We start from the raw sequence: 26,814 nt of genomic DNA, 5'->3' as shown, positions 1-26,814 counted from the left end.
TATAAATGATGTATAAGAGTGGTTGACTGAACTGATCCGGGTAATAATGGCTTAATTTTTAATGGTTGGAGGAATGTTTAAAGATGTACTTTGTCTTGGTCTCGGATTACCGGATGATCTGATGCCTTCACGCCTGCTGGCTCCTATCTTGATGTATTTCTTAAATTAATTGAATAATCTCATATGATAAAATTGCAGACTCACCTATGCAGTGACCACTCTGTGTTAGTGATGAGCCAGAAGAAAGCGTACGATAGTGACTTGATCAAATTTATTCTGGCCTTTTTCTACCCTGGGTTCAGCTCCTTCCATAACTCCTGGGTATGCATTGCTTGCTACCAGACCTCTAACCAACCGAAAAAGAACGTCCTAAGAAAAACCATGCCATAGTAAACTGCTGCAACTTTTCCCATTAAGCGCCCACAGGTTCCATAATCTGACGCCCAGCCCTGTCAACCAAAAAGTGACTAAACGACTCTTCATCGTTGTCGTCCATAAGAATTGATCTGTCTTCTGTCTCGGGCAGTAGTTTGGAGTACATCCCCTCACCAGCCTTTGCCCAAGTGGGTGGCAGGACATTCACGTTGTCCTCTTCGGGAGCACTTGTAATGACCTCGATGACGCGAGTGCGTTTTAGAATCTTCTTGGTTGTCTTTTGCTTATGCTTAGCCGCTTTGTTGAGAAGCACATGACCGTGTCGAGGCTTCTCGTCATGCTTTGATGCCTTGACAGGCCGAGGAGTGTTCAATAATTGACTCTCCCACTCGGGCGAGTCAAACATTGGTAGGTCAGGATGTCGTTTTGAGACAGAAACAAGAACGTCAGCCAGGAGATTGGGTTTCAGTTGATCACAGAACGACAGAATGTTAAGCATATCTGTCCTCGACATGGTATCAAAATACTCAGCTCGCTATCGTGGCATTAGCTGTGATGTCCTATTGATCTTCCATGGTGTGATACTTACTGAATGGCGTGGAGCCTGACCAGCACCGAATCCTACCAGATAAGGCTTTGCGGGAACGACACCTCCAGGGAGGGACAATAGCCGCTTTTGACGAAGACGATCAATTTCCTGTTGTCGATGCTGACTGACCCTGCCTCTCGTTTTGGCTGCTTGATCTCGGCCTGCAGTACACGATATACAGGTAAAGTTCGAGGGAATTGTGGTCCCATCACCGATGATAGGCGAGTGGCATTTCTGATGCCAATGTTTGAGACAGCTGATGCAAGTGACCAAAGGACTGGCTTGGCTTGGGCCGTTGCACTTGGAACAACGATCTTCCTGTTCTGTGGATTGAATTTGAATGCTTGATTGTTGAGATGACGAGGGGCCCTTCCAGGAGAATGGAATGGTGCTTTTGGTAAAGTCTACCTTGGCGGATGATTCATCTCGCTTTCGTTTCACGCCGCTGTTGAATGAGCCTATTGTTATCGATTGACCTTGCTTTGCTGGTGTAGGTATTGATAGAGTGACTTTAGAATTTGCGGTGGTTGCACCTCCGGAGCTCTGATTGTTTCGCAATTGGGAATTGTCATTGAGGCGTCTCAAAATGGCCGAGCTATCAGATGAGAACTGAGACGTGTATGAGGGCTGTTTCGGCGTCGGTGGCGATAAAGGATTAACGTTTATGACAGTGCCGTGTGCTGTTATAGAAACTCCTTCCATGGGGTCTGAATCTTGCACGTGAATTTCATCTGAGAGTTGATCCATTGTTGTTGGTTTCTCGTGATGTCAAAAAGATTTGAGGTTGTTAGTGGCCGTGTATGAGTGATGAGAAGCAGGACGGCAATGTTGGTCTTCCAAAATTGCAAGGATGGCTGAGAAAACCTGTTTACTAAAGTGAATTGGTTCGTATAATAAAGAGTTTTTGAGGGTTCCCGTGCCAAAGTTGGCTATTGTTGAGGATTGAATCAGGAGATTCCATTTAATTTACATGGCTCAAAGATGTTCTGTTAGAATCAGCGACACGTGGTCACGTGGGTGTCATTCAATCCTTTTCTAAGTGCGGCAGGTACCCGAGGTGTCATTCACTTACTGCCTGCCTACCTGTACCTACCAGGTACCTAGGTTAGTAGGTAGTAGGTACCTATTATTTTCAGTGCATAGGTACTGATGGAAACACTCCCATTAATTAAATCTATTGATTTATTCTCTTTATATTTACATGTATACCTGGCAGTGAATTTATTAGTAATCTATCCAATAACTCCCTTTTCTCTCAATACATCAACTTCAGCTTCACTCAACCCAAGATGCTCCTGTAGCACCTCGTTTGTGTGTTGTCCCAGCATGGGCGGTGCGCTGCGAATCGTAGGAGGCGTTTCTGAAAACTTGACAGGCGTGTTGACCATTTTTAAAGGACCGCACTCGTCGTGTTCCATCTCGATCACCATATTGCGGGCTTTTGTATGTTCGTGGTTAAGTGTTCCTTGGACGTCGTTAATGGCAGCATAAGGTAAACCCTTGCCCTCAAAAATCTCGAGCCATTCCTGAGTTGTCTTCAGTTTCGTCATGGCCTCAATCTTTGCCTCTAGATCGTTGCGGTTTGTGACTCTGTCGGCGTTGGTCTTGTAGCGTACGTCGTCCTTCCACTGGGGCTGACCAAGACCATCGCAGAGAACACCGAAAAGGCGATCGTTGCCTCCGCCAAAGAGAATACCTCCATCCTTGGTCTCGAATGATTTGTATGGTACAATGGAAGCTGCGAGAGTCAGTATTGCCAGATTTCGAGTCACATGTGTTAGATAGACTTACGATGAGCTGTACCCCAGCGCCCCGAATCCTTCTTTCCACTGACCAAACAGCTGCTGGCGATGTTTGCCAACGTCGCTGTCTGACAATCACTCAATGCAACGTCGATATGCTGGCCTTTTCCGGACTTGGCCCTACCAAGGAGAGCAGCCATGACGCTATTGCTGGTATAAAGGCCAGTCGTCAGGTCCGTCACTGCAACACCAACCTTTACTGGCGGCCCATCTCTTTCACCAGTGATGTGCATAAGGCCAAATTCTGCTTCCACCATAACGTCGTAGCCTGCCCGATTTGAGTAAGGCCCTGTCTGACCGTAGCCGGTGATGGAGGCGTATATTAGACCTGGGTTGATCTTGCGGAGAGTCTCATAGTCCATGGAATACTTCTTTAGTGTTCCTGGGAGGTAATTCTCGACCAAGACATCGCATTTTGCCGCAAGCTTGTGAAGGACTTGAACACCTTCTTCATGCTGGAAGGATAGGCCAAGTGACTTTTTGTTTCGGTTTGCCTGTGAATGATATGAGATGAGTGCTTTTGAATTATGAGACCGCGACCTACCCCTAGAAAGTACGCCGACTCTCCAGGCCCTTTGGCCGATGACACTTCTTTGTATTTGGCATATGGAGGTCCCCATGCCCTGGTGTCGTCACCTCGAGTAGGGTGCTCGATTTTGATCACCTCAGCTCTGTACGTTGGCCATGTCAAAACGGCGTAAGTATGTAATCTGACATGAGTAGACTTACCCAAGATCGCCCAAAATCTGAGTACAATATGGCTGCGGGGGTCAGCAGCTGTCTATAGCGTGAATCCTAGGGGAACAAGCTCACTCCTGCCAAGACTCTGGTCATGTCCAGCACGCGAATGCCCTCGAGTGGAAGTCCGGTTCCTACGGCACTGGAATATCGACGGAGACCGCGTGCATAGCCATTGATGAGCGTGGGCTTGGACTTCAAAGTCCGGGTAGCAAAGGATAAACTCATCCTCGGCAGACAATATAGATGATAGGATAGAGATTGAGTTTTAACGAGAATATGAGCAATCGAGTAATTCAGTTATAGTAGTTTGTATATACGAATGAATAGATATAATGTAATGTACACCGATTATCGGAACCGGATGGTTAGTTACGGAGCTGATCTGGAGCTTTAAAGAGCTGCGGGGATCTTCACCTCGGCTTTTGCGGGTGACGAATGACCCAATCATCACGGTCTCGGTGCCGAGTGTCAAGTTGCCGTTTCTAGAATTATTCGGCTCCGAATGATGGAGTAGTAATTAGTTCCCCAGATACAGTTAAACTTTATTGATTTGTTAATTAGATACCTTGTATGGTTTGGTGTTTCGGCCATTGTTGATATTTTGCCGTGTAAATATTTGTAAGCTATTCTCAAAACAAGTATGTATTTTGACCATCTAAGGAAGTTGAATTCTTGATAACACAGGAGAAAGGAAGGGGAAGTATTATAATCACTCGAAGTATAGGACCTATTAATGGAGGTGTCTTATCTTCAACCATCATCAAAATCACGATACCCACAAGCCGCGTAGCATCACTTGTAATATTTCTTTTCCAAAAGAGCTGAACCTGTGAGCTTGCGCCAGTGTCATGCGTAGCATTCTGGCCGCAGCATATGCCGATCATTTTTAATAAAAGTCGATTGACGAAGCTTGCTTCAGCCACAATCGAATTCGTTGCCAGTGCTACCTTGACCAAAACTAGCTTGAAGCTTTACAACAAAGACCAGAATAACAGACCGGACTGTTCTTTTATTTCCAAGACTTCGTCAACTTTAGTAATAATAATTATAGAATTATTCGGCGCGTCATAATTCCGTTATCCATCGTTAGCTGAACAAAACAACGCACCCTATGCAATGCCGTTGATATCATCCATGTCTCATATTCAGCTCGATTATAGGCTCAAAATAACCACAGCCACCACTGGGCTCGTATTAGTGCTTGGGGTGTTGCTCCCCTGCTCTTGAACGGGACAATGGGAATAGCGTTTCTTCGCTCTCGTTTCTCTATCTCTTGTCTTGGCTGCACTCTAGAACCTGGAAAAGACTTTGATCCTTGTTCACGCTCGTGTCACGCTTCCTTTTGGCGATCCATTTTCCAACCAAACCAACTTACCGTATAATTGATCCATGCATATATCAGACAAAGAATATTTTAGAAATGCATACAGTTTGCTTCCAAGATAGATCTGAAAAGTCTAGAATGAGAGACTAATCGTATCAGCCACGGCATTCAAGCCAGAATTAAGCTTGTCTGCCGATAATTCTCGTTCTCTCAGACCCTGAAACCGCATCCCTGGCCTTGGCTCCCATTTATAGATCCAGCGCCTCAAGCGTGCGAGCCGTTGTGCGCCCATCCATATCGCTGATCAGCCCAAAAATTAAGCTCAAGTTTACAGAAAGAGAAAAGTAACCCAGCACAGCTTTCTTACGTGGCATCGGCGGCGCATACTGGCCGTTTCCCCGTTGCTAGGATGATCCCATCTACGTTAGATTATGGCTTGCATCTTTGCTTTTGTGGTGGTGGTTCCCCGGCATAAGCCAACCCTTGGAATGTCTCGAAAAACTTATTATGGCAACATCTGCTGTTATTAAAGTAAACATTCGGCATGTCGCCGTCTATCTCGTCTATCGTCTATCCTCTCGTTTATCTTATTCCTTTCCGCTCGTTATCCTTTCCGTCATCATCATGCCTATTTTCAGCTACCTCTGCTCGTGGGTGAAGCCACGCCAGAGTCGTAGTGATGAACCATCAACTTCCTTCTCCTTTGGCAAGAAAAAAAGAACAAAGTCAGGCCTCACCAAAACAGACGACCCTGATCAACAGAGGTCGACCATGATTCGAAAATCGTTGCAAAGTCGGACATCCTCCAGAACGACCGCCCGACCTGAAGATAACAACAACTACGACACTGAGGAAGAAGACAGCAGCACAAGTCTAAGGACAGACTGGAAGGCTTATGAAGCTGATATTCAACGAAACAAGTCGACCCTGATGCGAAGCCATCCTGGCGTCGACCGCGCTAGGATACAGACTCGCGCAGGCTCTTCATCATCTCGACCTCAACCACAGTCTTTTGGGTCCAGCTCCACGAACCCCTACTCCCCAACTTCACCAACAATGTCAGACTCAACCTCCAGCCCAGCTTCACCTGCGTTTGGAAGAATTTTCTGATAGCCCCAAACCCAGAGCACGAACAACGAACATGAATCGACTAAACTACCACGACATACCGACTTATTGACTTGATACGAATGAACTGAACACCCACGAAGGAAATGCATATACCAAAGGTCTGATGGCGTTAAAAACACAAGTCTCGTGTTTTATCATGTAAGGCGTATTTATATTGTAATTGGAGTATTGATTTTGTAAATACCGTTTCAACTATAATACCATAAAGTCAACACTTTCCAAGTGATTAGGCTCCAATCTCGTTTGTGACCTTGACAAACTTCTCCCACTGTCTCCAGGCTTCACCGCTCTTGAGAGACCAGCGAGCTCTTCGCACACCCTCCTTCCAGCGCAAGCCACCAGGGCCACGCTCGGTGATGACCTTGCCGTCGTCTCCCTCGCCCATGTTGCTGGTATCAGCCTCGCAGATACCAGATGTGACAAGGAGAGCGGCAGTGTTGAGAAGGACAAACTCGAGGATGGGATCATTGTCAGGGAGCTCGTTGTGCAGGATTCGGGACAAAATCTCTGCGTTCTCAGAAGGCTCCTTGCCAGAAGAGACCGTGTTGAGGGGATGAGTGCTCAGACCAAAGTCGCTGGGGTGAACGGTGAAGTGTTCAACCTCGAGCTTTCCAGAGCTGTTCTCATTGACCTTCCAGCACAGGGTGTTTCCAGCACAGCTGACCTCGTCGAGATCCTCTTCACCACAGATGATGAGAGCTTTCTTGAAACCGGCCATGCATAGCGCCTCAGCAAAAGCAGGGCCGAGATCTCGTCTGCCGACACCAATGACACGAGCCTCGAGAACGTCCTCGACAGGGTTGGCCAAGGGGCCCAGGTTGTTGAAGACTGTCCTCCAAGGGAGCTGCTTACGGATAGGTGCAACGTAGCGCATGCCGGTGTGGAACACAGGGGCGAACAGGAAGGTGTAGTTGGTCTCCGAGTATGCCTTGGCCAAAGTGTCTGGGCGGACAGCACTGATGATAGGAGGCTGAGGCTTCATGCAAGCGACCAAGTCGGCGCTACCAGACTTTGAAGTGCTGGCTTTGTTGCCATGCTTGGAGACCATAAGAAGAGCTGAGGCCAGGATGGATGAGGTGGTGCTGATGTTGAAGGTATCATGGCCGTCACCTCCTGTACCAACAATGTCACACTAAGAGGGTTAGTCAAGTATTCGATAAATAAATAAGCTTGGCTGACTGAAACACTCACCAGTCCACCTCTGTAAGCTCCCTCTTTTCTTCCTCTTCGTTGAATGACTTCTTTGAGCTCCTCGACAGGAATGGGTGCAGCTGCTTCCCGCATGACACGGGCACACTCAGCGAGGACATCTGCTCTGAAATCAAGCTTTGTGAAATGCAAAGCCATGAGAAGAGAAGCTGTTTGAGCTTCGGTGACCTGGTTTGTGAAGAAGTGAGAGATGGCCTCGGCAATCTCCTGAGGAGAGACGGCGGACTCAGCAGGCCAGAGCTTGGTGAGAAGAGGTTTGATATTGACAGGTGGAAGGGCATTTTGCCCACTGTCTTGGGATTGAGATGCCATCTTGTTGTGGTTGTGTTACTGAAACAGGGAAAAACAGATATCGGTTGAATGAGAGTGAAGTCGAAAAGGAATCGCTTGGATTCGTCTCGTCTTCGTTCAACTTTTGAATGTTTGTTCTATTGACTCAATTGTGTTATGAGTGAGTGAGTCGACAGAGTACGTACTGCGGAGTGCTCCATTAGAGCTGCATGATTGGCCGACTTCGGACAATGCAAACTCTAGCGGTTAGAGTTGGACAAAGAACGGTAGACAGAAATAAAGAAGCATTTCATGATGTACAGACAATAACAAGAAATGTTATGGGGGGTTGACTTTTTATGTCATTTGCCACTGGCTGGCTGAAGCTGAAGACATTGTTGTCAGCCAATTCTTGACTATAGTCCAATAATCATACATACACACATCATTCAGCGGGAATCTAGAAAAGATATCACAAAGAAATGACGTCGAAAGAGGAGCTTTGCTGGAATTGCTAACGCCTTGGCACTAAAAAAAGTATCCGCTGTGGCTGGAACAATAGGAACAACTTCAGGGTCCTAGGCTAGGAGGTGCCTTTTACAGAGTACTCTGCCTTGGGACATCGAAATCTCTGGCTGCTGCGAGAACAAAGAAATTCAGTTAGTCAGCTAATTCATGTCATTTAATTAAGTTCAATTGAAGCCAACACGTGATGGCCGTAACCCGGAGACAGCAACTTTGGCTAGATATACTTCATGATGACTGATTGTATGTGGACAGACTTTATGTTGAAGGAAGAAGAAGTGCAGAAAAACGCTTTTATGCGTATGGTTGCTGCTTCAACTCTATGAATTATGACTCTTAGCTACAGAGTAGGGGACAAAGTCAGTAGTAGTAAATCAACACACAGCCTCCAATAGACTTGGTGCCTTTAATCATACAGAATTGATGTGGGTGTGCCTCGAAGTCTAATATCTTGATTCACGCAGCCTCGTCACGAAAGATAGGGTTCATAGAGCAACCTTATTCCCACAAAATTAATCATAATAAATAGGCAGAAGCACTCATTGTAGATGTTGTCTTAATGTAACCATAGCATTACTTCTGTTCGCTTCTCATGCCTAAAAGTAAGCTCGAGTGTAGATCCCAGCTTAGTCATCCATAATCCACTCTTAATCGCGGTCGCAAGAACAAAGCACACGACAACCAACCTGCACTCTCCAACAAACAGCGTTACCTACGCCGCCATTCCTTTCAGCGAGATGATGCCCCCGAACGGAAAAGACAGCCCTACTTTCCAAGAAGACCTCAGCAATGTCCTAGTCTGCCCTGAATGCAACATCAACCCTCCTAACCTAGTCGACGAGTGGTCAAGCGGCGATACAGTTTGCTCAGACTGCGGCCTCGTGGTCGGAAGCCGCATTATCGACACGAGATCCGAATGGAGAACTTTTGCGAACGACGATCAGGGAGGTGACGATCCCAGTCGTGTCGGTGGTCCTCAGGATGAGTTCGTCGAGGGACAGCAGCTCGCTACCACTGTAGCCTTTTCCGACTCCAAGGCACACAAGGCTCTTTCGCGAACGCAAAACAACACCACGCAGGACAAGGCGCAGAAGGGTCTCATGCTCGCGTACAAGGAAATCGTCTCTCTTTGCGAAGCTATCAACATGGGACAGAACGTTTCAAACGCGGCCAAGCACATCTTCAAGCTCGTCGACAAGCACAAGTTCCTCAAGGGCAAACCCCAAGAAGCCGTCATCGCAGGTTGCATTTTCATCGCCTGCCGACAGAACAACGTACCTAGAACCTTTCGAGAAATCTTCAACTTGACCAGTGTGAGCAAGAAGGAAGTCGGTCGAGTCTTCAAGCAGCTCCAAAGCTTCTTGCAAAAGCTGCAGGAGCAGGATGGCGAGGCTACAGGTCTAAACACAGTCACCAACTACGAAAACACATCCGTGGGCGCCGAGGATCTCTGTGGTCGTTACGTATCTCAGCTCGGTCTCAGAAACCAGCAAAAGGTGGCCAAGATTTCTCGCGATCTGGCCGAACAGGCCAACAACATCTCGGATCTTGCCGGACGATCACCGCTGTCGGTGGCTGCAGCGTGTATCTTTATGGCATGCCACATCGTTGGAGAAGCCTGCCCGTCACACCTGATTGCCAAGCAGGCAGGTGTCAGTGACGGAACAGTTAAGACAGCATACAAATTTCTGTATGGTGCACGCAAGCAGTTGGTTAAGAAGGAATGGCTTGTTGATAACGGCACCAGCATGGATTCTCTGCCTCAAGCCAACGTTAATGTTTCAGCATAAATACAATTCAAGGATGGGAAAAGGCACTCTTATACCTCGGGGCTCTATTTTCAGGTGGCGTTTGGGGAGTTGACGACAAATAGTCTTATTGTCTTTTTTCTTTTTTTCTTTTTTTCTTTCTTTTTCTAAACAAATTGTTATAGCGATGACCCTATTAAACAAATACAAATATGCTGTTTCAAGGCGCATGCATGTCTTTCCTGGGCAGAGGAAAACTTGACTCTGGTGACTTTCAAAACAATGCATGCTCTTGGGCTGTCTATTTTTCGTATGTTGAATAACACTGGGTCTCTAATTTTTTCATCTCCCCCAATATATTGAGTCGTCCCATGTTCGGAAACAAACATGCAGAGAGGAAGAGTGACTTGCATATACCGTGGTCATTACGCTACTACGCAGGAGGGTGGCACCCAACGTCATGAAGAATGGGATGTTTTGGTCCCCCCCGATGATTTCCTCGGCTTTTTCCCAAGGGTCACTTGCATGGCATGTGTGTGTGTGGGTGGATAGGTGGGAGAAAGAAAGTATGTATGTGGGTAGGAGATCGCGATGATATGCGCATGGTAATAGTAATCACCATTTCCCCATGGGTTGCATATCATTTGTCACTTATAGCATCACATCACATAGCATCATTTTAACAAAGAGGGTTGTGTTGCTTCGTTTATGCAGAGATACACAACATACATGGCGTGAACAAAGGAATGCATAGGCATGCATCTGGTGAATCTCTGAAGAGTAAAGTAGGGGTAACCGTCAACTCTACAGTTAACAAAGAAGCCAACGTCGTTTCATGCATGTAGCCCAGTTTGACAGGTCTCGGCCCTAGCTCCATAGTGGTGCGGATACCAGCTGCAGGCTCTGGGCTAGGTAGGTAGTTATCCCCCGATGGACGGTACATACATAATACAGTACATGTCATGTACCTGGTCACTCACTCGCTCTCAACCACGAGTGTCTGTAGCATGTATGCACTTGGATTCTTTTAGAAGGTGGAACTGGGCTACATAAGTTGTGATGCTGCATGTCTCAGAATGGTGTTTGGCCTGTCACATATGTAGTATGCATGCTCCAACCATCCGTCTACTCAGTCTTGTCGACCTATAAATCGATTATGCAGGCTGCGATGGGATGACCTGAAGATTGCTGACGACGTACATGTGTCTCAGCTCGGACCAGGTCTTTGTTGTGATAACGACGTACTTGAAGCATGCGATTCTACACATCATATATTCATACTGTACTGTATCACAGTGTTGTGAATACATATGTATATGGATATGGGAATAGAGCCAACGGACCGTACCGTAGTGGATTTATCTATAGGCATTCCTTTCATCGGGGCATTGGTCAAGTGTGGATATCCCATAATAACCATCTACCTGTCTACCTGGTCTGGGTAGGGGCCTACTAACTACATATCTACCTACAGTATCGATGCAGCACTCAAGTTCAAAGTGCCGGCATAAATCGTCATCAGAAGTGGGAATAAGATGGGGCGGGAATGCCGTGAAACCGCGGGAAGCACCTTGACTCGCTACATATCCGTACCTGTCAATTCTTGTTTAGAAGGAAAAAGAAAAGAAAAATTTCTTCTTTCCCTTCTTGACCCCTACCTCTTAGTTTCCAAGACAAGCCCCCCATAATATATGGGTGGTGGGATATGACATGGTGGAAAGACCCGCTGTCCGGTTGATGGAAAGCTCAAGGAATTCTATACCCGGGTGGGTTTTCTTCAACGACAGCTGCACTACGTATACTGGATATCTCTGTGGGGGTCCATTTGATTGTTTGTGTCTATTGGAATATGATCTGAGGACCCTTTTTTAGTGTGATAACGTTGATGGGTTTATTCTTGGCTACATGACTATTCACGGGATGACGATGCAGGCTGGCAGGCTCTTCCTTGTAGCACACAAAAGATCACACAAGCCAATGTATATACTTACTGTTGGTGGTTGACAGCGACTAACAGCTGAAAGAAGAGCTGATCCGGTCTATTATTCCCGTCGTTTGTGTGACGTGAGAAATCTGCCATCAGCCCTTTTACGACAAGGCAGATGATTATAGTTAGAATCTGGTCTGGTATGATTAGAGAAACGAGGACGAGCACGAGGATCAACCGAGATGAGGTGCGTGTCAGCAGCATCATGTGAATTGTTAGTTAAAGGTTGCGCCATCAGCTTTACCAGAAGTGGTGTGAGCAAACTTGAACAACCAACAACCACTAGCTATGGATAGTTACTATGGTATCATGCTCTTTCATCTTTTCGGAACAAACAAGCTAAATTGCCGAACCAGATTGAGCAGGTTGAATTGTTGGAACAAGACCGGATGAATTGGAATTCAGAATTAGCTCGACATGGTATCCATGAATGGCTGTAAGTGAGTATCCGTACACTCTGTAGTTATGTATGTGCTGTACAGGCTAAGGCACGACGGATGTCGGAATTGCCTCAAAGACATCAAAACGGAGACCACGGGGGCTTCGGCTGAGTGACCCAGGTTAGGAAGCCCCACAGATGCGTCCATCCATAGGCTGTCTGACCCCCTGTACGGACTGATGCATGTACGTCTTGCGTGCGTAGTGCACCTTGGCGGCGTCGTACTGCACATTGCAGTAGCGATGTGACTGTCATGTCAGAGGTTTGATAAACGAGTTTCTGGATACTGTAGACTAAATGCCCTGGTTTGATTTGATGGGTGTGGTTTCTAGTTATGTAGGCAGTGAGAAGTAATCATGTTTCTGCTAGTTCTGCGTCATGGTTCAAGTTCCATACATACCTACTCTAGGCATACGAGAATACAATTATATTCAGAATACGTAACATGTAGATGTTGCACAAGTCTGGTATTGCAAAACCTACTAGCTAGGTGTTTGATTGTTTGTTGTATCCATGTCATGCCACGAGTTAGTATGCATCTAATAATGTCATTGCTGATCCGCTCAAGACCAACAAAGAAAAACAACCGGGATACGACATGATGGATGTAAGCAGTCATCGGGGATAATCGTGAAATTATCAAAAAACAGTGTTCATTGTCGACATCCTAGAATACACCCATGTCTCTGTGTCTTGGCTGTTGAAGAAATGCATATGCATATCCGTGTTTCATAAACAAAATCAGAAAGCGAGTATTTAAAGTGCACCTTCTTAATAAATAGGCAAAATACATATGCACATATTTCGTGCAGGAATTGTCATGAACTTGATCCATCCATCCATAGACTGACTGCTATCAGCAGCACTTATCATCATCATCACCACCACCACCACCATCAACTCTTACACTGCCACCTTGTTGATGTACTGTAAGTGTACCATCACTAGTTACCTACAGAGTACCGTTCTGCCCTGTCCTTTGCCTGCCCCCATTAAATTATGCCTGCCTGCCTGCCTGCTTGCTTGCGTGCATCCTGCAGGCTATAAGCTGCTAAGCTAGGCTAGCCCAGCAAGACGAACAAGCATCCTTGACTTCACTTCTCCATAACCGTTTTGTGCCCCATAACTAAAGTCAACATCCATGAAGAGTCCCCATCCAACTCCTCCGCCCTCCCATGTTCAGTGGCTTGAAATGAGAAAAGACCCTGGACTGGTAGCCGTTGACTGGCGCAAAAAGATTCCTAGGGGGTAGTCTTTTTGCAGTACTGTATCCGTACCTGGGTACAGTAACAGCAACAAAAACCCTCTCTGAAGTCATGGCTTTAGAAGCAACCTTGTCAGACCCAGGACCCAGAGACCATGTGTCCAGGGTCGTAAGATACATAGCATACTGGACTACGATTCGCCTGGCGGGCCGATGCACCGTGCTCAGCAGCAAAAAGCCAGAGTACGTACGTACGGATACATACAAACAGCATATCTGTGGATGGATGGATACATAATTACATGGATGGACACAGTACCGTACAGTACATCCATTAGTAGCTGGATATTGGAGATTGGAGATTGGGGAATTGACTAATAGTTGTAAACAGATGAAAATGGATTAGCCATACTCCCAGTACAAGAATGGGGAGCATCGCATCTCCATTGTATGAGAACATGTGCTCGCTCGTCTTTCTCTTCTGTACTCGTTTAATCTTTTTTATTACTCTCACTCGTTAGACCTCTTGAGAAAGAAACAAAAAAAAAGGCTGGACCTTGCTGGCGAGACAAAAGGACAAGCGTCCATGAAGCATAACTGCACTACACTGCCTCTAGCTACAAGTTGATCTATAGATTTTAGTCTACATCATGATGCCCAGCTTCAGAAGAGTTCACGACCAGACTTTGATCGCCACCGCTCCTGTTATTTGCTCAGGGACTGCGGCCTCGTCTCCAATGAAGATGGCTTCATCGTCAGCTTCGTGGGTGAGCTATCTGTGGCGGATTATCCTGGCTGTACTGGCTCCTTCAACGGCCCTGCTGCCTTTTGGTGCGTGGGTTGCTTCGGTCTGGGGTTCTCCTGTCCTCGACCTACACGTCCAACCTCACTTCTCGGTTCAACAAAAAGCGCCGATACAGACGGGGATTCCTTTCGAAATTTCTGCCACGTTAGGATTCAACTGCTTCAACCCCAATCTTCCCAATGTTACCATTTATGCCACCGGAGGCACTATTGCTGGCTCTGCAAGCTCGGCTGACCAGACCACGGGATACCGGTCAGCTGCGTTGGGAGTTGATTCTCTTATTGATGCAGTACCGCAACTGTGTAACGTTGCCAATGTGAGAGGCGTTCAATTCGCCAATACAGACAGCATAGACATGAGCTCGGACATGTTGAGAGTTTTGGCGAAGCAGATTCAGGATGACCTGGACAGTTCTCTTACCCAAGGTGCTGTTGTAACCCACGGAACAGATACTTTGGATGAGTCGGCCTTTTTTCTCGATCTTACTATCCAGAGCGACAAGCCCGTGGTTGTAACAGGATCTATGCGTCCAGCAACCGCCATCAGCGCTGATGGACCAATGAATCTTTTGTCATCGGTGACATTGGCAGCGACAGCGAGTGCCCGAGGCAGAGGAGTCATGATTGCCATGAACGATCGAATTGGATCTGCTCGTTTTACGACAAAAGTCAACGCCAACCACTTGGATGCCTTCCAAGCCCCTGATAGTGGTTTGCTAGGAACATTCGTCAACGTCCAGCCAGTCTTTTTCTATCCACCATCACGACCTCTTGGCCACCATCATTTCGATCTGCAGCCCATCAACAACGGCCGCCGATTCGGACGCTCTACGGCTGGATCAGAATCATCAGCACTACCTCAGGTGGATGTGCTCTACGCTTACCAGGAGCTCAGCGTGGGCATGTTTCAGGCAGCCATTGACCTCGGAGCCCAGGGCATCGTCCTTGCGGGTATGGGAGCCGGATTCTGGACATCCAAAGGTACCGAAGAGATTCGACGTATTGTCCGCGAGACCGACATCCCCGTGATAGTGAGTCGGAGACCGGAGGGAGGCTTCGTCGGACCCTGTGAGGCAGGAATCGGCGCGGGTTTTTTGAATCCGCAAAAAGCGAGGATCCAGCTTCAACTGGCCCTCGAGACCAAGATGGATAACGATGCCATCAGGTCCCTGTTTGAGCATTCGGGAGTGCACTAAAGGGGCAACGAAGATCGAGGTTACAGCAGGACCACCACCACCACCACCATAACAACAGCATGGATGGTACAGCGCATCACAGCGCATCACAGCGCATCAGAACATCGTAATCCCGATCTATAGAAGGGGGTAATTTTACAGCGACAATGGAAGATTTCCAAAACAAGAGAGGAGATCACTCGGAGGCAAACTCGACGCATCAGAAAAAGGGAGTGATTTTTAGGGCGCATTGTTTTTTTTTGTTCCATGTCTTTTGTCTTTTTTTGCCTCTTCCAGCGAACGCTTTCAAAAATTGGGTGGCTATCTGTTATTTTTTTGCACAAACATCATCATTGTTATTTGTTTCTGTATTTCTGTTTCACTACAGCAAAGGTGCCTTGGGATGGGCAAAAAAACTTGGGAGGCTATTTGTCATTTTGTTGTTCATGATATTATTTGCATCATTACAAAAGTTGTCGAGAAAGAGGAAGGAGACGCATGTGGAGGAACTGATCTGCTTTTACAAGCAGACAGACGTATTAATCATGATAGTTAATTGTATTCAACATATTACACTACAGCACAACCTCGACTGATCATTGCGTAAATGAAGCAATCGTGGTGATTGAACGGGTACAGCACAAATCAAATCATCAACGACTTTTCCAATTATCCGTCCAACGGTGATTTATCCAGGGTTACTTTTGCGTGGAGTCTTTCTCTAGGTCCCATTGCCGAGGATAGCTGCATAATTGACAGCGGAAGAAGCAAAAAACAAAATCACAAGCGAAGCTGTATCTACGCAATAACGGACCGCCGCTCTGACAGGGGCTCAATAAACCAGGGCTTGCTCGACTTGGTTTAGGTTGACTTTTCAATATCCTTGACACCTGCTCAACAGGGAGACGGACCGATGTGATCAGGGTTTGAGTTGGGATATCAATTGCTTCTGAAAGTCGACTACGGGTATAGTCAGTACAGTGCAGAATGCATCTCGGTGATCATCTCCAGGTTCCATTACACAAGGTCCACTGTAGGTACAGTAATCGGATACAGGACCGGGCCTTAAATGAGACGGAAATGGATGAATTACTCCGGCCGAGGGACTTTGCTATTTGAGTGCATATCATCAAGGAAGGTGACCAAAATGGAAACATGAACTTTTGTTCAAGGATCTACTGTACCAAAGCAAGTTAGCGGTTGTAAATAGCAATCTAAGATGGTTCATCTCCAGGGCTCCAAAGCTTACTTTTCGGGAGTCCATCAATGGATTCAAGATTGGCTATAGAGATAGAGGCAATGGTCCTCCACGCTCCACGCGTACTCCCCATATTTATCTCCCTTCAACACTAATAACTACTCAGTAACCTTGTCTCGATTACTAGACAACAGAGACATCCAAACATAGCTCTCGATAGCATTGCTAAATGCATTAATATCCTTATACATACCTCAACTTCCAGTTATTCCCGTTAAAACGCGTCAGCCACAAATATCTCTGTCCCGGGCCATCGGACTAAACCAACCCGACAGGCCACTCACTACTGGCCTCAGTGCAAGGGTACGCCGCCAATGCCGAATCAAGGCAGGGCAAAATTCCTACTCTAAATCGAGATCAAGGCGGGCAACTTTCTTACCTATCCCTCCCTTGGCTCGCATGAGATCCCCAATCTTCTTTTGAACAGGGCACAAACGTTAGAGCCTCATGGTTTGAACAATTAATTCAGGGGCAGCAACAGCCGCAACAGCATCTTTACAATACATGTCATTCGTTTTAACATTATCCCCCCTGTTTCCTTCGATCGATTGAATACGTCACCTCAGCAGACACTTCTCCCGCATGTAGTCGACAAAGATAGCCTCAATACGCTCGCTTATTATCCTCCCGCCAGGCCATCATGTCCCAAGACCGCCCGGATGTCGAAGCGCCATTGGGACCCGAACCTTCGAAAACCGACAGTAAAACCAATACCCGTCGTCGCAGAAGTGATGCCGGTCAATCGGCTCCGTTGGCCAATCGCATAAAGGACGTTGCTGCGGATCTATATCAAAAGACCGTTGTCGAGCTTATCTTGCGTCGCAAACACATTGTCGCGTCAACCGATGGGCGCCGTGTGCCCCTCGAGCTCGAACACGAATCGCCCTTGATAGACGACCGCCGTGGCCTCCCCTACGTTTCCAACAGCATCCGAACATCCCGTTATACAGTATGGGACTTTATACCGAAACAACTCTTCTTCCAGTTCTCCCGCGTCGGAAACTTTTACTTTCTGTGCGTTGGTGTACCGCAGATGGTACGTACAACTAACGAGTGGTGAGCATGATCTTATTGTTAACGTTTCACAGATCCCAGGCCTCTCGACGACCGGATCTTACACGACGATTCTACCGCTCCTGTTCTTTGTGCTTTTGACCATTGTCAAGGAAGGATACGATGACTACCGACGATACCGTCTTGATAAGATTGAGAACGCTGGTTTCGCCACAGTTTTAGGACGCGAGGACAAATACACCGGAAAGATCAAGCCAGTTACTAAATGGAGGAAATGGAACCCATTCCTGACCAATTCTACGGCCGAACCTCATCCCGCCCCCAATGAAGAATTCAACGGATTGCGATGGGTTCCTGTCAGATGGAGTGAGATCAAGGTTGGAGACATTATCAGACTCTGTCGAGACGAGGCAATCCCCGCCGACCTTATCCTCCTGGACAGTGATGAAGAGAATAAATTGGCGTATATCGAGACCATGGCACTCGACGGCGAGACCAACCTCAAGAGTAAACAGGTTGCGCATGCTCTTCAAGTTTGCGACACGATCGAGGGTATCTCAAAGTGTAAGGCCGAGTTTGTTGTCGAGGACCCGAACCCAGATCTTTACAATTTTGATGGCCGTGTCACTGTCAATGAAAAGACAGTCCCCCTGACTTCAAGTGAAGTTATCTATCGTGGAAGTATCGTTCGAAACACCAATGCTACAATTGGTCTCGTCATCAACACCGGAGAGGACTGCAAGATTCGCATGAACGCCAACAAGCATCCCAAAGCAAAGAAGCCTGCCCTTGAACGGGTCGTCAACAAGATAGTAGTTACGCTTGCGACCTACGTTGTCCTGCTTTCTGTCGGTGTGTCGATGGGCTATGTCGGGTGGCAGAAGAGCACCGAAAGACACTCATGGTACCTGGAACAAGCCAGGGTGCCTTTTTACCAAATCATCATCGCCTTCATCATCATGTTCAATAACGTTGTCCCGCTAGCACTCTACATCAGTCTTGAGATTGTGAAGATTGGCCAGTTGATCATGTTGAACGGGGATCTCCAGATGTACGACGAGGACACGGACACACCTGCACGGTGCAATACTAACACTATTCTGGAAAACCTGGGCCAGGTAGGATACGTCTTCTCGGATAAGACAGGTACCCTGACGGACAACATCATGAAGTTTCGAAAGATAAGCGTTGCTGGAACGGTCTGGCTACATGAGATGGATCTAGAACAAAAGGTCGACGAGATTGAGGCCATCAAGTTGGATGAAGAGTCAGATCCCGGCGAGCCTTCAGTCTACAAGACGGAACCTGTCACAGTGGTCATCAGGGAGGAACAATCTGAAGGATCCCACGAACCACTGACTTTGCCATCGCCATCTCACATGTCACCCCGCCCTTCCATGTCTCGTCGACCGTCCATGGCGCCATCCAGGCCTTCAATGGCACTTTCACGGCCATCATTCGGAAGTCGTAGGTCATCATCCCAATGGCGCTCCACTGGACGTCCGGATCATGTTCAGCCTGATGTGACGACCAACGATCTTATCGAATACCTGCGACTGCGACCTAACTCGGGATTTGCCAAGAAAGCAAAACAGTACATTTTGGCAGTGGCCCTATGCCACACCTGCTTGCCTGAGCACAAGGATAACGGAGAACTGGAGTTCCAAGCCGCATCCCCTGACGAACTTGCTCTTGTTAGGGCTGCCCAGGAGCTCGGTTACCTTGTTATCAATCGAACAACCCAATCCATCACCCTGCGAGTAACTCAGTCTGACGGCCAAGAGGAGGAGCAGAAATATGAGGTTCTCGATGTGATTGAATTCACCAGCTCGCGAAAGAAGATGTCCATCGTTGTTCGTTTCCCTGACGGCCGTATTTCTGTGATCTGCAAGGGCGCAGATTCCGCTATCCTACCGCGCCTTAAGATGTCGCAAGTTGCTAAACAAAAGGCAAACGAAGTCCGCAAGAGTGCTGACATTGAACGTGAGATGCGCCGACGGAGCGAGCAGCAAGAACCACGGAACAGCTTTGGCGGTAGGCCAAGTCTCACAATTCGACGGAACCCTGGCGTATCGAGAGATCGAAGCACAAGCAGACGGCCTCATGTGGACAGGAGCAAGTCGTTTGAGTTTGGCCGGCTTTCTAGGCGGTCTGAAGATAAGCCTCGTCTGTCTATCGCCACTCGAGGCGTGTCGATTGACATGCCTCGTGGCCAATATCTGAATACTCCTGTTCATTACCAGCAACCTGTCCCTGACCATCTTGCCTTTCTCGAAGACCCCACTCTTCTAGATGATTCCGAGACTTTCACCAAATGTTTCAAACATCTAGACGACTTTGCGACAGAAGGTCTTCGTACCCTACTCTTTGCGCAAAAGTTTATCACGGAAAACGAGTATCAGGCGTGGAAGAAAGTATGGGACGAAGCCGCGACCAACCTCGGCAATCGACAACAACGCATTGAAGAGGCGGGTGACATGATTGAGCAGTCATTCGACTTAGTCGGCGCAACTGCTATCGAAGACAAGTTACAGAAAGGAGTACCCGAAACAATCGAAAAATTGCGAAAAGCCAATATCAAAATCTGGATGCTTACTGGTGACAAGCGTGAGACTGCCATCAATATTGCTCACTCTGCTCGAATCTGTCGACCAGGGTCCGATCTGTACATCCTAGATGTCTCCAAGGGAGGGTTGGACTCACAACTGGTTGCTCTCCAGGAAGACCTGCAGGCTGGTTCTATTCATAGTGTTGTCGTTATCGACGGCCAGACCCTTTCAGCTGTCGAAAAGTCGCCAGAATTGTCTGCCAAGTTCTTCAAGGTTATGCTGCAGGTCGATTCAGTTATTTGTTGCCGAGCTTCTCCAGCCCAGAAAGCGCTACTTGTCACTACCGTCAGATCCCGACTGAAAAAGTACCGGGGTAAGAACCGAAGAGGACTTACCTTGGCCATTGGTGACGGTGCAAACGACTTGGCTATGATCTCAGCCAGTCATGTTGGCATTGGCATCTCCGGAAAGGAAGGTCTTCAAGCTGCTCGTGTAGCGGACTATGCGATCGCTCAGTTCAGATTTCTGCAACGAATGCTGCTTGTTCATGGACGATGGAACTATGTCCGCACGGCCAAGTTCATTCTGTACACGTTCTGGAAGGAGATGTTTTTCTATCTGCCAACAGCGCAGTATCAGAGATATACGGGCTACAGTGGTACATCGTTATACGAAGCTACCAGCTTGACTGTATTTAACACTTTGTTTACTAGTCTTTGTGTTATCTGTATGGGGATTTGGGAACAGGACCTCAGTGCTGAGACATTACTAGCTGTCCCTGAGCTGTACGTCTATGGGCAACGGAACCAAGGTCTCAACATTTGGAAATTTGCCCGATGGATGCTTCTTGGCGCTATTGAGGGTGTGATCTGTTGGTACGGCGTCTGGGCTGGCCATGGCTGGATAACACCCGCCGCGCGCGACCAAGGATTGTATGCGCTTGGTACGCTCACGTTCTCAGTTGGAGTCCTCTGGATCAACTGGAAACTTTTGTAAGTGAATGTCGCATGATTTGTGGATAATAACTAACGTAATCAGCATTTTTGAAACACATTACAAATCCCTTATTGTCATGGGATCTTTCTTTGTCACAACAATCGGCTGGTTCGCTTGGCTGTCTTTCCTGGATGCGGCATATGCCCCTCAGCCATCTGGGCCCTACGCCATCAGGGATAGTTTCACCACCTTGTTTGGAGATGATGCTGTATGGTGGGCAACTCTATTCATTGTTCTCGGCCTTATTGGTCTTTTTGAGATAGTGCTCAAGTGCGTCAAGCGTCTTTTACTTATGCATGGACTCTGGGACTGGCCACCCTGGGGAAAGAGTCGACGCGGTGAGAATATTGAAGAGTGGGATGTAGAGCTGTGGCAGGAATTAGAGCAGGATCCTGCTTTACGCGCAAGGCTCAAACGCATGGCTCGCGATGAGCCAGTGGAAGAGGAGGAGGATGTTGATTTGGCACATCTCAACATCGAGGAAGAGATCAGGGGTCGATGAGGTGAAGCAGTTGTGGAGTTTTGATACCCATCAGACACGAGCACGTTTTCTAAATATTCAGTGGCGTTGTCGTTTATTCTCTAGACTTTTGGCTTGCATACGATACACGATATAATTATATTATACTACACCGTTAATAGACTTCATCGCCTATCACCTTAACCTCTATCTTGACGCCTGCGTCTGGCTGCTTTAGCCTTTCTGCGAAACTCTCGCCCAACGAAGCAGTTGTCAAGATACCTCCTCGTCTATGGGCTGGCGTGTCCTCTTGAAGTAGAACCAAAGCCGCTTGGGTTAAAGCCACGCTTGTAAAGACGTACGGATCACCATCGTATTCGAACTTAACCTCGGCTCTTGGTACAGGCTTAGTTTCTTTCTCGTCCGGTACAGCCACGACACGGTATTTGAAATAATGCCCCTTGCGCACTTCTTCAGATGGACCTGTTCCTGGCGGAAACATTCGTGTAACGAGGTAACGGAGAGGGGGTATTTTGGTTATAGCGTTCTCCAGAACGGTGTAAGTCGATCGAAATGCCCATGCAGATAACGGATTAGAACACTTCATGCGCGATGAAAAGAAGAAGTTTGTCCCATAACTCTCCGGTCCAAGAGAATCTGGTCCCTCTTCAGCGTACAAACCCCAGCTGCGTCCCACAATAGCTGTTTCGATCTGTGAATGAGAGCTCTGTACCAAAGCACCTAATCCATCGACTACTTGCACACCAAATACGTTCAGGGCAGGTAAAATACCGTCTTTGGCGATTTCTGCATCAGTTCTTGCCATGGGCGACATATCGAATGAGGCTAGGGTAGTGGGCTCAAGACTGCATAGTGAGCTGAGGCTGCCACCGCTGAAAGAACCGCGGACGTCGTCAAGACAGACGAGGACTTCACGTGTTGGGAGAGAAAAGTGGTTACGGAGTTTGAGAACGGAGAGATAGACTGATAGATCTGCGGGGACGGCGGCCCAGCCTGTGGTCATGATTATCTAGAGATGTTATGTTAGACGTTTATTGTGTATTGGATATGAAATCTGACCTTTGAGCCTGTCTTTTGCGCTATCTTATCATAATTGTTGATGATTTCTTGCATCCAGGCGGGTTCTCCGCTGCTGCTCTAACGTAAGTCGACAGACACATATTGAAGTATAAGCAACATACCAATCCACATAATCTGTGCCATTTCCAGCACATGCTTTAATCACAGATGTCCCACAAGTTGTAGCATAAGGGCCAATAGTGTTTATAACTATGCTTGTCTTCTTCACAAGCTCTATGATGGCTGTTTCGGAGGTGAGATCAAGAGTGTATATAGTGCCTGTCTTGAGGTCATCAAGTCCGCACTAGAAATTAAATTCGAGGAGAGACATACATGGTTTCTGTTGGAGCTCAAGGTCTTTGTATAGCTTCTCGAGTTTAACTTTGCTACGTCCTGCTATAGCCCAAGGTATAGCCTCTGGGAGTACCCGAGCCATGTATGCTGCGCATAGACGGCCTGTGTATCCGGTTGCGCCGAGGAGGACGATATTGAACTTCTCCATTTTATGTGTTTTATCTGAACTTGGTTCAATATAGCTGATGCATTAGTGCTTAAGTCACGGCAATCATATTGGTATTACTCCTTTTCCTTTATATCGTGGTACTTACTTTCTGTTTCGACCGAAGAGCGGACGGAGATCGGAACGGCCCCATTTCTCGGCGTGATGGAAGGCCGGTACGGAAACATATCAGCCCCGGACGGGGCATTGCGGGGTAACAAAGCTCCGGTCGGCTCAATAAGGGCCGGTTATTACAGTAATTTGGCAGAGCATCATTAGTAAATATGCAGTCAGGTTTAATAGTCTTGTAACTTGAAGGCGGCCTGAGTAGCGGTATTACGCAATATTGAAATGCTTCAGTCGTGTGATATGTTCTTATGAGACTTTATGTCATGATTTCAAATATGTCAGCTTGCTAGATAAGTGTCCTCTCACTTGACACTCCTTCAATTTTAATGCAACTTTTGTACCTATCGTCCGATATGTCCTTTGTTGATGTACTCCTTCACTCTATTAAGCGCGTCGTTCAACATCTGCATCCTGCTGGTTGACTACCCCTTCGGCCCTCTGAGGACGTTCGGGTAGTTTGCCAATTATTTCCATACTTCTAAAAGTATACACAACCAGTGCAAGAGCCATGAAGAGAATACCAAAATTTGTCCAAGCTCCTGCCCGAAGACCTTTGAGAGATGGAGCATCCCATTCCTCAACCGGCCCGACATGCTGCACATCAACTCCTCTCGCCTTCGCCATGACCGACGATTGAATAGCCGTAGCAACAGCCAGAGAAATGGCACGACCGATCATACCGGATGAGTTGATTAGAGCACCGCCAACAGCTTGATCCTCCCTGGGCAGTGCATGGGAAGTGAAGAGGGTGAGGCAAGGCCATGCTGTATCAGCACCGACGACAGATAGAATCATAGCCCACATTCCCCAAGCAAAGTACGACGTAGTTGGGGGGATAGGCACTGCGTAGAGAAGAGCAGCGATACAGACGGCGACATGGCCGAAGGCAAGGATGAAGAAAGTCGGGATGCGCGAAAGAAGATAGGCCGTACAAAAGGCGACAATGAAGCCACTAACTCCAGTAGGGATGAATCGTAACATCGTCTGCAGAGGTGACAGGCCTTGGTAGTCCTGGAAGTAGTAGGTAGCATAGATGAGGTAGTTGTTGAAACCGCCAAAGAAAAAGCCCATGATGATCATAACAGCTGTGAAGCGCCAGTTGTTAAAAATAGACACCTTGACGAGGGGAGGTCGATTCGTCTTTTGCTCAAGATACCGTTGCCAGAAGAAGAAGGCGACGATGATACCTAGCGAGACGACAATGAGTACAGGAATCCAAGGGACAGTCCAGCCAACAACGTTTCCCTCTGTGAGAGCAAAGGTGAGAGCCAAGAGGCCGCATGTTATAAGAGTAGCGCCGATCCAGTCAACGGCCGCCGTCTTAGCCCGGAGACTGGTATGCTCGGGTCGGAGCTCTGGTGGCGAAGGCGGGATACAGAAGACACCAGCGACGGCGATCATGCCTGCCATTATGGCGAGAGCACCAAAGACCCATTTCCAGCTGGCCCATTGAGCTATGAGGCCAGATACCAGATTACCACAGACACTGCCTAGAGGGGCGCCGGCAGCTGTATATGTTAGTTTATGTCTGTGGACAAACAGGTAGAGAAGCTCACCATATGCACTAAAGGCATAGTTCTTTGCTTTTCCAGGAGGGAATGTAGTGCCAAGAATACCAATTGCAGTTGGTACATTGGCGGCAGCACCCTGAGTAGGTATTATCAGTTACACTCTTCAGTATGAACAGATATGAATAACAACTTACCAGTCCATGAAGTCCACGAAAGAGGTCAAAAGCAATCTCAGTAGGGATAAAAGCATTGACGATACAACAAATTGTGACCCAAAAAGATCCCAGGATGAAGATCAGTCTCTTTCCGTAGATATCTGCTATACGTCCCCAAAGTAACAAAAAACAACCAAAGGTCAAGACATAGGATGAGACGACCCATTGTAGTCTCGTGTCAGGAACATCGAGAGCTCGACCAATTTGGGGGAGAATAATGACCACGCTTTGACTAGAAAGGGTCTACCAAGTGTTAATAATTCAGATATCTTTAGTTAGTAGTTGGTAAACTCACGTTGAGAAAAGAGGCTCCAGTGACGGTACAGACAAGAGCTATGCAACGACCTTTAGACAACTTCAACTCATCTTTTGAATCCACTGATTCAGCATCACCTTCTCCTTCATCTAGGGCATTGTCATCATTAGGAGTCCGATCATCGGCGCCGAAACCGGAAAGTGTCTTCTCATCTCTGTTTGAAGCCTCTGAGATGATGTTCTTTTCCTCGCCCGTAACGGCAAGAGTAGCTGTTTGAGACGAGGCGGGCTCAACTCCAGAATCTGGCCTTTTTTCATTCCCGTGGTCAGCCATTCTCATCTAATATCCCGAACAAGATTACTCGACCGAGAAATTGGATCAGAAATTCATGACTTTAACAAATAAAAGGAACAAACGACGGAAATGATGGGGGAATGTCGAGGTTAATATATTACCCGTAGCTCCCAACTGCAGACCTAACCGTCAACAGCCAAGCCCGGCTAGAGCCCCCAATCCAATACAAATTATCAATCAAATCAACTGGGGTAAGAGTTAAAACTGTGGGGGATGGAGATGATCTAACTTGTCTAAGCGAGCCGAAATGGCGAACTTGATCAAGATATAACATGGGAATATTCCAACAATTGTTGTATTCTTTATATTAGTACCTACTGAACATTCGACTCCTCAACAAGTTAAGAATACAAATTCAAGGGAAAATACACATATCTATATGGATTCTCTCTTATTACTTGACCATAAAGGACTGCATTAGCAGCGTTGCATGGCAGATCTTTGATATCTGCAACCCCACTCATCCTTCAGATTATACACAAAAGCCGGGTTTCATTGCCGGAGAGGACCATCCCTAAATAGTCCACACATTGCCTAATTCTTTTCCAAATGGCTATTTACCCCGATAACGTCTTTTCTTTCCCCTCTGCCTCTGGCTGTCATATCGTACCTTGAGATATACATTGTAGCTGTTCCACAGCAGACTCGGATTCTTGACATACTTGACGCAATACATGCATATGTATTCCCATAATGCGATACATTACATGTCTTTGTCTGCAGTTAAACGAGAATGACTGCATATTGTGCCCCCAAAGCTTACGTGCTCCATTGTCCATCTGTCACCGACACATCTACAGCATATCCATGACTGTACATATACATCAACATGCTTGTTCATCACGCAAAAGACTAAGCAATAATTCCTCTCCAATAAGATTTTCTTATTTTCATTGATATCATTGGATCAAAGCCCATTTAAAGGGACTTCTCAATCTCATGCCTGGCCAAATCAATCCTTTGCCCTAACCTTGCCTTGCCTTGCCTTCTCCCGTGCACGCCTTGCCTTGAATGCCCTTTTCCCCTTGTCCTCAGAAAGAATACACATCGTTAAACGAACACGTTCAACCCAGTTCCCCAAAAAGCCCATGAGCGAACAAAAAATAATCCAGCCGTTGCAGTTGAGCCATCTCCCTCGAAAAACAACCCAAAAAAATACTGTTTCATCAA

At 47.1% G+C, this 26,814-nt stretch overlaps 9 protein-coding genes across 9 annotated transcripts; 4 read left to right on the top strand and 5 right to left on the bottom strand.

Annotated features, from left to right (window-relative positions):
* Nucleotides 1-412: 412 nt before the first annotated feature.
* Nucleotides 413-1,711, bottom strand: FSST1_003413 (uncharacterized protein; the record flags this gene model as incomplete). Its single annotated transcript, XM_083229494.1, has 2 exons — nt 413-910; nt 965-1,711. 2 exons carry the CDS (start codon nt 1,709-1,711, stop codon nt 413-415), a joined length of 1,245 nt encoding a protein of 414 aa, XP_083086843.1.
* Nucleotides 1,712-2,196: 485 nt separating this feature from the next.
* FSST1_003412 (CoA-transferase family III domain-containing protein) lies at nt 2,197-3,732 on the bottom strand (the record flags this gene model as incomplete). Its single annotated transcript, XM_083229493.1, has 5 exons — nt 2,197-2,702; nt 2,756-3,260; nt 3,311-3,437; nt 3,496-3,527; nt 3,580-3,732. The coding sequence occupies 5 exons, from the start codon at nt 3,730-3,732 to the stop codon at nt 2,197-2,199; spliced, it is 1,323 nt and encodes a 440-aa protein (XP_083086842.1).
* A 1,723-nt stretch (nt 3,733-5,455) lies between these two features.
* Nucleotides 5,456-5,941, top strand: FSST1_003411 (uncharacterized protein; the record flags this gene model as incomplete). Its single annotated transcript, XM_083229492.1, has 1 exon — nt 5,456-5,941. One exon carries the CDS (start codon nt 5,456-5,458, stop codon nt 5,939-5,941), a length of 486 nt encoding a protein of 161 aa, XP_083086841.1.
* A 247-nt stretch (nt 5,942-6,188) lies between these two features.
* On the bottom strand, nt 6,189-7,483 carry FSST1_003410 (anthranilate phosphoribosyltransferase; the record flags this gene model as incomplete). The annotated part of the gene is made up of 2 exons (XM_083229491.1): nt 6,189-7,094; nt 7,154-7,483. The coding sequence occupies 2 exons, from the start codon at nt 7,481-7,483 to the stop codon at nt 6,189-6,191; spliced, it is 1,236 nt and encodes a 411-aa protein (XP_083086840.1).
* Nucleotides 7,484-8,703: 1,220 nt separating this feature from the next.
* On the top strand, nt 8,704-9,756 carry FSST1_003409 (transcription factor SUA7; the record flags this gene model as incomplete). The annotated part of the gene is made up of 1 exon (XM_083229490.1): nt 8,704-9,756. One exon carries the CDS (start codon nt 8,704-8,706, stop codon nt 9,754-9,756), a length of 1,053 nt encoding a protein of 350 aa, XP_083086839.1.
* A 4,238-nt stretch (nt 9,757-13,994) lies between these two features.
* On the top strand, nt 13,995-15,344 carry FSST1_003408 (Asparaginase/glutaminase; the record flags this gene model as incomplete). The annotated part of the gene is made up of 1 exon (XM_083229487.1): nt 13,995-15,344. The coding sequence occupies one exon, from the start codon at nt 13,995-13,997 to the stop codon at nt 15,342-15,344; it is 1,350 nt and encodes a 449-aa protein (XP_083086838.1).
* Nucleotides 15,345-17,221: 1,877 nt separating this feature from the next.
* FSST1_003407 (uncharacterized protein) lies at nt 17,222-21,642 on the top strand (the record flags this gene model as incomplete). The annotated part of the gene is made up of 3 exons (XM_083229486.1): nt 17,222-17,617; nt 17,670-21,136; nt 21,183-21,642. The coding sequence occupies 3 exons, from the start codon at nt 17,222-17,224 to the stop codon at nt 21,640-21,642; spliced, it is 4,323 nt and encodes a 1,440-aa protein (XP_083086837.1).
* A 133-nt stretch (nt 21,643-21,775) lies between these two features.
* On the bottom strand, nt 21,776-23,182 carry FSST1_003406 (Saccharopine dehydrogenase-domain-containing protein; the record flags this gene model as incomplete). Its single annotated transcript, XM_083229485.1, has 4 exons — nt 21,776-22,630; nt 22,681-22,753; nt 22,803-22,959; nt 23,014-23,182. 4 exons carry the CDS (start codon nt 23,180-23,182, stop codon nt 21,776-21,778), a joined length of 1,254 nt encoding a protein of 417 aa, XP_083086836.1.
* Nucleotides 23,183-23,692: 510 nt separating this feature from the next.
* Nucleotides 23,693-25,623, bottom strand: FSST1_003405 (major facilitator superfamily domain-containing protein; the record flags this gene model as incomplete). The annotated part of the gene is made up of 4 exons (XM_083229484.1): nt 23,693-24,816; nt 24,865-24,955; nt 25,014-25,277; nt 25,330-25,623. 4 exons carry the CDS (start codon nt 25,621-25,623, stop codon nt 23,693-23,695), a joined length of 1,773 nt encoding a protein of 590 aa, XP_083086835.1.
* Nucleotides 25,624-26,814: the final 1,191 nt, after the last annotated feature.

Source organism: Fusarium sambucinum, chromosome I (genome assembly GCF_050947815.1).
Source record: "Fusarium sambucinum isolate potato_lamoka chromosome I, whole genome shotgun sequence".
In the NCBI taxonomy this organism is placed as follows: Eukaryota; Fungi; Ascomycota; class Sordariomycetes; order Hypocreales; family Nectriaceae; genus Fusarium; species Fusarium sambucinum.
This window is presented reverse-complemented; position numbering and strand designations above follow the sequence as displayed.